At 31.5% G+C, this 11,437-nt stretch overlaps 1 protein-coding gene across 3 annotated transcripts; it reads left to right on the plus strand.

Annotated features, from left to right (window-relative positions):
* The first annotated feature begins 502 nt into the window (after positions 1-502).
* Tace (ADAM 17-like protease Tace) lies at positions 503-11,399 on the plus strand. 3 transcript variants are annotated; one of them, XM_074137187.1, is made up of 14 exons: positions 503-729; positions 814-952; positions 1,024-1,124; positions 2,265-2,386; positions 2,486-2,609; positions 2,691-2,890; positions 3,241-3,435; positions 3,570-3,714; positions 6,924-7,159; positions 7,304-7,411; positions 7,497-7,597; positions 8,434-8,672; positions 8,829-8,947; positions 9,417-11,399. In XM_074137187.1, exons 1-14 carry the CDS (start codon positions 627-629, stop codon positions 9,711-9,713), a joined length of 2,229 nt encoding a protein of 742 aa, XP_073993288.1. In that variant the 5' UTR covers positions 503-626; the 3' UTR covers positions 9,714-11,399. The 3 variants fall into 3 exon arrangements, with proteins under 3 accessions (XP_073993288.1, XP_073993289.1, XP_073993290.1); XM_074137188.1 differs by lacking the exon at positions 3,570-3,714 and adding an exon at positions 5,369-5,507 and having other exon boundaries at positions 504-729; XM_074137189.1 differs by lacking the exon at positions 3,570-3,714 and having other exon boundaries at positions 504-729; positions 3,241-3,451.
* The last annotated feature ends 38 nt before the right edge of the window (positions 11,400-11,437 follow it).

The following is an 11,437-nucleotide window of genomic DNA, read 5'->3' on the forward strand; positions in this document are numbered from 1 at the left end:
AAACACAATTTTCTTAATAACCCTGTTTTATCTAATAATTTAATTTTTTTTCCCTATTAGCTTGAGCCATACAGACGAGGAGTTATGAGCATGACTCTCCTTATGTAAATCTAGTACTGGTTACTAAGGCTCAATTACTTTAATTTTCTAGATAAATAAGGTATGTTAACATTTTCGATTTATGCAACAGCTTTTAATGAAGCGTAGTTTCAATTAAGTTTTGGCTATCTGAGTTCGAAAACAAATCTAACTAATCAAGTTAATATTTTCATTGACGCTCAATCGAAAAGCACGAAGTGTTAATATTCTACCACTGAAGAAACTCGAAATTTTTGATCGACTCAGGCAAAATCATCCCAAAAACATATTAGAAACAATGAAACACAGTCGTAATTTAAAATAGTTAGCTCCATTTAAAATGGATATTTCATGGTATTTAGATTTGTTCGGATCAGTGTACTAATTATAATATCAACGATATTGCATTTCCTTATCAACTCGAGGTTATAAACCTGCAGGTTTAGATGATTACTATTGAAGAGGTTAAGGAGTGGCATTGGTTGTGACTGATAGAAGTGTGAAATACTCCTAGAACATAATTTTTTTAGTGATATGAAACTCTTTTTATGAAGGACACTGTCAAAATAATTGTGGTTACAATGATCTGTTACATCAGATTAGGGTTAGACTTATGGATATTATTTTTATTCTTTATAGGACAAGTTTCCTGTAAGTATTCCTTTTATTTTTGAATTATATATTCAGCCGTGTAGATATCGTTATTTTATTTTAAAAATTTCTTTATTAAACCAGGTTCAATTTATAAAAATTTGAAATATTTCGACACACTTCAAGCCTCTGATCTCACACATCACATAGTTAAACGGGGACTGAAGGAGAGTTCTCACCCTTACAACAAAATTAAAGAAGTTAATTTCAAAATCCTCGGAAGGTATGCGATGGAAACATACTTTTTTTTTCTTTTTTTTAAAGAAACTAATAAGTTCTTATTCTTTTTTAAAGGGACTTTCGTTTAATCTTAACACCCAGGAAAGGTGTTTTGCATTCCAAGTTTCAGGCCTATTCTGTAGATGGTGATGGTAATGAAAAACCCGTAGCGATAGGTAATATTTCAAAAGTAAATATATAATGTCCTGCTTTTTATTTACTTTAGTTTTCCTGTTTCACTTGAATGATTCATCAGAAAGCTACAGTTTTAGAGTATTAATTCACCCATCCCCTTCTGTTAATATTTACTTTCTTTGATGTTTTATTCTTAACTGACGTCAGAATGTGTAGCGGCGCCTTTTGGTTTAAATATAAAGTATTTATTTAGTTTAAATATGAAATAACGTATTGTTTTACTATTATCTCGAAACTACTCATGGATTTCGTTTTCTAAATAATAGTTAATTTTATTTTATTTTTATACGTGATAAGTTTGTTTCGTATCAACGCATTTAAAAACGAGAAAATAAATAAATTTAATTTATTTGTAGGTTTATCAGCCGTAGGTGTAGATGTGCTCTGAACTTTGCTGTTCGCCTAGAAGTTTTACTAAAATTAATGTTTTTCTCTTGACTGTGCCTTTTATCCGAAGAGAATTTTTATTTGTATATCTTAACAGAGGTCAGATTTTGCATCACTTATTTCAAACTTACTACTTTCCGCTCTGAAAAAACGAAAGATAATTCCAAATTTTATAACAGGCATTTTCTAATTATCAATTACAATTGTTATCAATGGAATAAGAGATAGTGCTCTACTCGACAAATGAAAAAAAAAGCCATCTTACTCTGGATTTAATATCTCCTTGATATCTCAGGGCCTAGTGCATGAGACGCGAAAGTGCAAAGAGAAAATAGGGATAGTGAAATATAGAGTCTAGATTGTGACGTTTGGTTTTGAAGGAAAACGGAAGAGGTAGAATGGATCCCCTAATATTACGCCATGGTTCATATTAGCAGCAGTTTATCATTCGGTTCGTATCTAATTTTGAGGTTGATAACGTCTTAGCAGACCTTTGATAAAGAGAAGGAAGCAATTATTGTTGGTTTAATTTTATTTTATTTAGCATTCCACATCTGAAGAAGCTTCTAGAGAAATCTAGAACAACGAATTTCCAAAATACTTTTATAACATCATCTTCTCATTATATAAAGCCAGACGATTTAGAATCCAATTCCATTACTTTTGTTAAAAGATAACACATATTGTAAATTACATTGTGAAAAAGACTGGTAAATCTCAAGTTCATTTCTCAGATCACGAAAACTTTTATGAAGGCCGACTTTTTGGTGAGAGATGGTCAGATGCAAGTGTTCACATTGAAGATGGAGTAATGACTGCTGCAATTCATTTACCAGATGAGACATATCATATAGAAGTAATCTAATTTTAATTGAAATAATCATACATATATTTTTTTTTGTTACATTTTCTGTTGGAGGTTTACATTTTTAATTTAATTCTGAAAATTTTCCAGCCCTCATGGAGACATTTGCCACATCTTGGTAATGAAAGTATGGTTGCTTATAGAGAGTCGGATGTAAGACTTAGCTGGCATGGCTCCAAACAAAGTCCTTGCGCTTATGTAAAGGAAGGCCCAGGTAGGTTTCTTAAAGAATGCTAGTTACTGGCTAATTATTTCAGTGATTTCACTCATAAGTGAACGTTATTTTTATAATGAGGTTGGGATATTCACGAAGAAGGAGAGCATGAAAATGATCCTGAAGACGAAGTTAATAAGAATGATACAAGAAAGAAAAGGCAGGCAGATCAATATGAATACACACCGACTAAAACACGATGCCCTCTACTTTTGGTGGCTGATTATAGGTTCTACGAAGAAATGGGAGCAAAAAACACTAAAACCACTATTAATTACTTGGTAATATGTTACTAAGATTTATTCTACTACTTTATAAAATTGAATGTATTGTAATTTTATATGAAAGGGAATGCTTCATTTTATAAGGATGCTCGAGAGTATTACTTAATAACTGAAAAAAAGAAGGTCAAATTCAGACTTTATTTAAGAGATGTGGAAAAAAAAAATCCCTTACTGATAGGAAACGCGGAGATCCCACGGCCGAATCCAACTCCTATTCCTTGGATCTCCTTCCGATGGTGGACTGGTTATCTGCAAAGAACACTGTCCAAAGGCTGGGGAAAAAAAGCTCCGGAAGCAAAGGACCTCAGATGTTGACGCGCCTTACTTCTTTACTTTTTTTTTTACAGATAAGTCTAATAGATCGAGTGCATAAAATTTATAACGACACAATATGGCAAGATAGAGCAGAAAGTGAAGGTTTTAAAGGCATGGGTTTCGTCATCAAGAAGATTGTAGTACATTCAGAACCGACAAGAGTTAGAGGTGGTGAGGCACATTACAATATGATCAGGGACAAGTGGGATGTCAGGAATCTTTTAGAGGTATGTGAAGTTTTTGGTACGTACACGTGAATAGATATATATAAATAATATTACTTACAATGGTTTTTGGATGGAGAGTTTTATTTTTTGTTTTGTTTTTCATTTTTATGGGTTGGCCGTTTAAAATGTTGTAGGTTTTTTCAAGGGAGTACCACGGTAATTTCTGTTTGACACATTTACTCACACATCAAACGTTTACATCTCGAGACAGCACAGTTCTTGGTTTAGCGTATATCTCTTCGTCTAGGCCAGTCTCTGTTGGAGGAATCTGCAGTGATGGTTTATATTCTGAATATTATTTGTTTCACTTAGGTTTTGGTTATTAAAGGGTTGCTTTAAATAATGCATTGGTGAAGGTATGGGTGATGGTAATATGTTCGATGTTAGTAAACTTATTTGTTAAAAAAAACTAAGCCTTCTTAATTTGTATATTGCTTAGAATCGCTTCTTAATGCTTTATGTTTCCATTGAAGTAAATAAAAGTGTGCAAAATAAACCAGCAATCCTATGAATTGACCTCCAGTTATTAATTGATTGGGTATAGTTGTTGAAAAAACTCTTAAAAGGCATTCGAAAAACAAAATCGAATATAAAGAATTACAGAAAACAATTTAAAAGCATGTTAGCGTCGCCATCTTAAGTTAACTCCAAGTTTATGATATAATTAGCCAGTTAGATAAACGATCTAATAAAAGGTATTTTTTAAAACAACAAATTATTCTGCAAAAGAACCCTTCTCATAGGTACTTTGTTAACCAGTTTTCAAACTACAATCTAAGACTAATAGTAATCTTTAAAATCCAGCTAGTCAAGTATCGCTTAGTCTAATAAGTTACTTTTTATATAGTAAGATTAAAGATAGAGTCAGGACCTATGCCCCACGGCACTGCAGCCAAAAGAGGCTTATTGTACTTTTTTATTTAGTAAATTAAATGCCTATTTTTTCAAGCGGGTTTTCGTTTGATTTCCAAATTCAGATACCTTATATAGTACGAGAACATTTGCTAAGGTTATTTGTGTATTCGTTCAAAGATTACTCATTTCTTTTCCGATAAAAAGAAGAGATATTTTTGAGGATACGACTCTGCTCATTAACAGAAGTTAAATGTAAATTACTTAGAAACGAAAAATTATTTCATGACAGAGGCTGAGCGAAGAAAATCCTGAACCACCAGTTTACAGAATTATTTTCACTTTTGTGAGATTTTTTAAAAGTGGCTTAAATAATTTTCTTTAAACTTAACATACTCATTAGACTCCTGAAGTTCTAAAACATAATTTGAATAATTCTTTTATTAATGGTTCTTCTAGTGGTGGAGAGAGCATTCAGTCTTTCTTTTAAAGTGTCATTTATGATTTGTGTATTGATTCTGTCCATATTTAAAAAGTGACAAGGTTTCAAAATTAAAAACCCATTCGAGCTGAACCCTCTTTAAACTTGGCATGCTGATTACTTAAGTAAGAACTTATCAGTTTGGCTTGAAAATGATCTTCGTAAAAGTTGTTTTTAGGAGAGTTGTGAGCGGAGGGATATCTTAGGGTTTCTCAAATAAAAGGCCTTTACTGAGCATTTTCTACTTGTTTACTACCTGAACAAGTTTCTGCGAATTAAATATGTCGCTAAAACTTCCGAGTTTGCGTAAAATCCGAAGAAATTGAACTATGTTATATTTATTATTACTATGGTTATTGTAGAGGAAGAGGACTTGTGATTGCTTCACCCAAATTTGATTTCTTTAAAAATAGTTACTTTTGAAATTAAATTTCATTGTGAATGCTGGAAACAAGAGATCGACTCGAGTATGTGATTGAGCACAAAGGTTTATTGTTCCATTAATTTTACGTCATTAACTTTTTAAAAAAAAATTTAAAAAAAATCAAATAAATCAATGAATGATAGCTAATTAAAAAAAAGATGAGCATTTTTGATTAGGTTTTCAGCCGAGAGTACAGCCATAAGGATTTCTGTCTTGCACATCTCTTCACTGATCTTAAATTTGAAGGCGGTATCCTTGGTTTAGCTTATGTCGGATCGCCTAGAAGGAATTCTGTGGGCGGAATCTGCACGCCAGGTTACAGTTTGCTTTAAAGCATGCTGCATGATTTTTATATTATGTAAATCTTTGAATTAACTAATCATTAACTGTAAACGATTTTTTAGCTTATGGATTGGTGACGTTGATTTGTAGATTGTACTGTTACAGAATAATTTCCTTATGTGTCATCTGCGTATTACTTTGTTTTCGTCCTAGGCTCCAAGCCAGGCAACCAACCAATTTCAGTTCAGTATAAATAGCTCTCCTTGATTGGAGATTGCCAGAAACAGTCCTTTGTCTAATGAACTCAATTTCGACTGAAATTCGGGTAATTTCCATAATATGACACATAAGACAAAGAACGTCTATAATTATGTGTGTTCGGACATGTTCTTCTACTAGTAATTCCACAGAACTTTTTAAAGTGTAGACTAGTAACTCGTTGATCATTTATGATACCTTCTTTGCCTCATTGTCAATTAATTTATTTCACTAGAGATAAGACAATGAGGAAATAACTTGTTTTTTCTATAAAGCAAAATCCAAAACGAACGTTGTTCTGCTTTATTATAAACTTAAGTTGCCATTTTGCGTGCTCTGTTAAATTAAAACTAGTAACTTTTAAACTGGGCCCCCGCCCCCTTATAAATTTGAACTGCTACTGTACAAATCCGAAATATTATTTATGCACAAGATATGCAGAATCCTAACACACATATTAAGTTTCATTAATTTTATTTCTTTGTTTTTACAAAAACTTTTTTACAATTCTTTAATATTTTGTTTATCACAGATGTTCACCATGTAACATCCCTCACTCAGTCAGTAAGTGTCGTATGATACGAATATATAAGTGGAGTCGAATACTCTACAGTAAACTGATTAATACACCACAGACGGTGGATAAAAGTACAAAACCGATAGAATAAACATGCAACCTACTGCGAATAAAATTAACAATATGATCCAGCACTACAGACCTAACCACATTTTCGTCAGTAACAACAGTCCTTGCATTGCTTCGTATTCATTTTTAATTAAAACACGTTAACATCTAAAGTCATTGCCGACCGGAACCACAAGTTCAAGTGTTCTCTCGCTTAAGAGTGTGAGCAGCTAAGGGCTTGTAGAAAGGAAAAATCTAATAGTTGCACTGGGTTACATTAGCCCAGAACCCCGGCTTACTAGTATCAACGGAACTAATCTCTTCTCTGCTTTGATACATTTCCTGAGTGTGCTGCAAGTCCCAAGGTTTTGAAACGTACGCTTAAGGTATCTTCTATAAGTAATAAAAGTAATGGGAACTTAGCTTCTATTAAAATGACAATTTTGCTGATTTATTAGAGGAACTAATTCCTATTTTATCATTTTGGTTAAAAACTGACAAACAACACAATTAATTTAATCAAAGTAAAAGTTCTGAAAAACTGATATTCATTTATTTTTCTTTAGAATATTTCAAGAATGGTTATACTCTTTATCTTAACTCTGGGCTGAGTTCTAGTAGAAATCATTATGGTCAGCGAGTAATCACGAGGGAAGCTGATTTAGTTACCGCACATGAGTTTGGACATAATTGGGGCTCCGAACATGATCCTGATATAGCAGAATGTAGCCCTAGTGCAAGCCAAGGTGGTTCCTATCTTATGTATACTTACAGCGTCAGTGGCTACGATGTAAATAACAAGGTAATGCTATTTGTTTCCCCACTTATAAAGCATGTTTGAAAAAAAATAAATAAATAAAAATCAGCTGAAATGTAAAGCTACAACAATTTTGAAGAAGAAGTGAAGATAGTGTTTGATGTTACAAGTGATATTTTGTGATTTCAGAGATTTTCACCGTGTAGTTTACGATCCATTAGAAAAGTCTTGCAAGCTAAGTCTGGGAGATGCTTTTCCGAGCCTGAAGAATCATTCTGCGGCAATCTAAGAGTTGAGGTAATGTATTGTGACTGTCTGATTTTATTAAATAACTGGGTTACTTCAAGTACTTTTATGAATTAATTTATGTACACATTTCTAGGGTGATGAAGAATGTGATGCAGGATTGTTAGGTACAGAAGATAATGATGCTTGCTGTGATAAGGTGTGCAAACTCAGACGAAATCAGGGGGCTGTTTGCAGGTTTGATTTTTATTAAATTAGTGTTGCAGTTGTACAGAATTCAGGAATATTTAAATAATTAAGCACCCTTAATTATAAAAGTGCACCCACTTTTATTGCACTATTCGTAAATTTGCCTTTTCTCTGGGCTTTTAAAATTTTGACTAGAACTTCCGAAAGTAGGATTTCAGAAATACCTTTTATAGCGACAAAGAAAAATGAAGTGGTTATCTCTTTTTAAATGAAACTACCTAACTTAAATAAATTGAAAAAATGTTTTAAGAGAGAAACATATTTGTTTTTTACAGATGTAAAAGGACAACTTTCGAATCAGATTTGCGAGGTTTTTTTTGTCCTCCCAGTGCGTTTGTTCAGTTAAGCAGGAAAAAAATCTGATTTGGACATTCAAATTAATTTCTTTTACTCCAACTCAAATTTGGAATCATACTTACTTCTTACTAACATTATATAGCTTATAAAACAATGCATAACACTAGAGTGACATTACACAGTGCTATGTGCGTACAAAGTTTAAAGCACACCTTGGGAGCTATTTTTAGAACTTGAAAAAAGAAAAAAAAACAGTTGAGGGCTGCTACGTCTGGATTTTGACCCTAAACTTTCTGAAATCTTTTGTTTTCGAGATAGCGTTCACATAAATTAGTAATTTTAATGCGGTCATGATACTTTCTTATTTAATTGGTTCCGAAAAATACCTCTTGCTATTAAATATTCTGAAAGTATTGTTAAGATGATGTAGTGCTATCTAGGCTGTTTTGTTTAATTTATTTTGACGAAGAAATCATTTTAAACACCTTTATTTTCATTTATAATTTTTATTTTTTAATTTTTTACAGCGATAAAAACTCTCCATGCTGTCAGAATTGCCGTTATCTTCCAGCTGGTAATAAATGTCGAGACGCCCAATACGCAACTTGTGAACAAGAATCCAGATGTTCAGGTAAAGGAGCTGAATGTCCCAAATCTGCTCCTATGACGGACGGTACTACATGTCTTGAAAAAGGCAAATGCCGTATGGGTAAATGTATTCCATATTGTGAGACACAAAATTTGCTGAGCTGTATGTGCGATACAAGTAAGAAAAAATGTCACTTACCAATTAAAATTTGTTATACCTATTTATACATCATGTATTATAAATTAACTAAATATAAATTATGTATAAATATAATCAATTTTATATCATGTATAAAATTTTTTTTGAGCAAGAGACTTTTTTTCTTTATTTCAGGTGGTGATGCTTGCAAGCGATGTTGTAGGATGAATTTAAATGAAACTTGCTTCCCAGTAACAACACATGATGACATTCTTCCTGATGGTACTCCCTGTATTCATGGATTCTGCAATAAAGTATTAAATTACTTTTATTTCTTCTCTATTCTTAATAAACAAATACACATGTTACAGAAAAAAGAAAAAAATCAATCAATCGAAAAAAAAAAGCTGAAATGTTTATTTGAACCATCACTGCCGCAGTGACATTTTTAACGTGATACACACATTTAAATCCTGTAGCAAATTTTCGTATCGTGTATTCATCAGAAATATCCTTGCACTGAGTACGAAAACTTAAATAGATAAAAATAACTAATAAAAGGCAATAATCTTGATTCCTCGATTAAAGTCATTTTATTTTAATAAAAATAACTTTTGTAGGAAATTTTTTTAAAAGATAGTTTATGTTCTTTTTCTCAGAAGAAAATGTATAAATTCCAAACTTTGAGTAGTTAAGGTCAATGCAGAGATATTTTAATGAATTAAAGAATATTTCTTTAGTATTTTTATGTGTAAATTTTAATTTTTAAAATTTTTATTTCAGGGAGTTTGTGAGAAAACAATTCAAGATGTTGTTGAACGTTTCTGGGATATCATAGAAGACATTAATATTAATAAAGTTTTATTGATATTAAGAGACAATGTTGTGGGTGCTGTAATCATTGTCACCGCTTTAATTTGGGTACCAGCTAGTTGCCTTATCAATTATTTTGATAAAAAGAGATTACGCGCTCCTGACACAGATTATCAGTTGAGAAGGGACGACCCATGGAGCGCTCCTGAAGCTAAAAGAATTATTTGTATGAAAGTGCCTCACCGGACAAATTCTCAGGTCATGTAGTCGAAATTTCCTGGTGAAATAAAACGAATTTTTGATAAGGTACTGCAAAACCAAAATATTTAGTTAATAAATACTACTTCATGACTGAAAAATATTAATAAATAGTAAAATCCACTCTAAGACAGTGAGTGACACTAAATTTCCTTTAAAGTTCAACAAAGTAAACAAAGTTTTTTTTTTTTTAATTTTTTAATTAGCTTTAAAATTATTGATTTCGTCCCTACGAATACAGATTGGCCCAATCTTCGTACATTATATTTAACTAAATATTATTTCATCTTAATTTGAATCAGGTTTTTTCATTAGCTTCAAAAGTATATTTTGTATATCATTCATTGCGCCCTGTTTTATCTCAACTCTCTCCTTTTTGGCATTAAATTTTAAAGAAATAAAATCAGTAATTGACTTTGAAAATTCATTTGATTAAATATTAGTCACTCTTTAAATCGTTGGGTATACCAGCGTGGAGATCTTATTTCTTCACTTTTATTTTTATTCTTTTACTTGCTTCTTGACGAAATTGTAAAAGAAAGCAGAGAAATCATCGTTTTAAAAGTTAATCTGCGTAATGATCCGGCTGAAGTACCAAATCGGCTTATTAGATTTACTTCCAAATACGAAAATGGAACGCTGTTTTTTTATCTCAGTCATTTTTCTATGTACTCGTATATAGTGAATGGTTTCATATTATCGACGCATTTCTTGGGTGGCATTCCCCTTAGAGTATATATGGTAACATTCTATTTACAAAAATATCCAGAATATGGGTGAACGCTTGTAAAAAGACCAGTAATAAAGCAAGATCTCACTGAAAATATCTTCTAGTTGTTACAACTCACAGACAATCATGTTACTTTAAAACATGAAACGAATCTTATTATGTAGTAAATTATCGATTGAAAGAATTGAAGGAACGTTTCCTTCTTTTTCTGTCAACCGCGAGGGACTAGACCCATCTACGGTGGGATATATCCTGTTATTTCCACAACACCATCACCATCCCGGAAATGAAGGAAGGAACCAGGGCGTGGTACAAGTATTTAGTAGTATCTACAAGAAGCTAAAACAATTTTATAATCCTTACAGAAAATTTATTGTTCTTATTAGTAATTGCTGTTCGAGGAAAGATTCAATATTTCCGTGGTAACTTAATGATTTCGAACTGAATATCGAGGTTGTATTTTTTTTACTTAGTGTAATTTATTTACAAACTTCTTTGTTATGTGATACTGTTCTTATAAATTATATAAGAATATTTTAAATATAACATACTTTCAGATATTTCAAAGACATATTTATGTTTTAGATTTATATATTCGGTGTTTTTGTACTTAATGAAATGGAAGTTTACACTAGTTAACATTTCAGTATCTAGTCACATATTTATCAATATAGTACTTAAATTTGAGCATCCATCTTTATTTTGTACTAAAAACCAATTTTTTGTTTTGTTTAGAAACTTCTGAAAGCTAAGAATTAATTTCTTGCCTGTTAAAGTTTTTGTTCAAAATAATACAAATTATTTACTAATTATTTATTAGGTTGTATTTTTTTTTAAATGTTAATGTGTTCATATTCATTTATACGTCTTTCTTGTTATGCCTATAGAATATGCCTATTGTGGTTTTTTATCCGTTATATTTGTGTTGAAGTTACCTTTAAAAAATAAATAAATGAATTTGATAAGAATAAGTTAATTTGTGATAGAAGTGAAAGCTATAAAG

This window comes from Rhodnius prolixus, unplaced genomic scaffold (assembly GCF_049639745.1).
Source record: "Rhodnius prolixus isolate KJV_2025 unplaced genomic scaffold, Rpr scaffold_5, whole genome shotgun sequence".
NCBI classification, from domain to species: Eukaryota; Metazoa; Arthropoda; class Insecta; order Hemiptera; family Reduviidae; genus Rhodnius; species Rhodnius prolixus.

What these genes read in the sequence shown, in the direction of transcription:
- Tace (XM_074137187.1), top strand. Translation starts at nt 627, where the DNA reads ATGAAGGACACTGTCAAAATAATTGTGGTTACAATGATCTGTTACATC. An exon ending in ATGAGACATATCATATAGAA is followed by an intron (nt 2,387 to 2,485) that starts GTAATCTAATTT and finishes AAAATTTTCCAG; the next exon opens with CCCTCATGGAGACATTTGCC. An exon ending in AATCAGGGGGCTGTTTGCAG is followed by an intron (nt 7,598 to 8,433) that starts GTTTGATTTTTA and finishes AATTTTTTACAG; the next exon opens with CGATAAAAACTCTCCATGCT.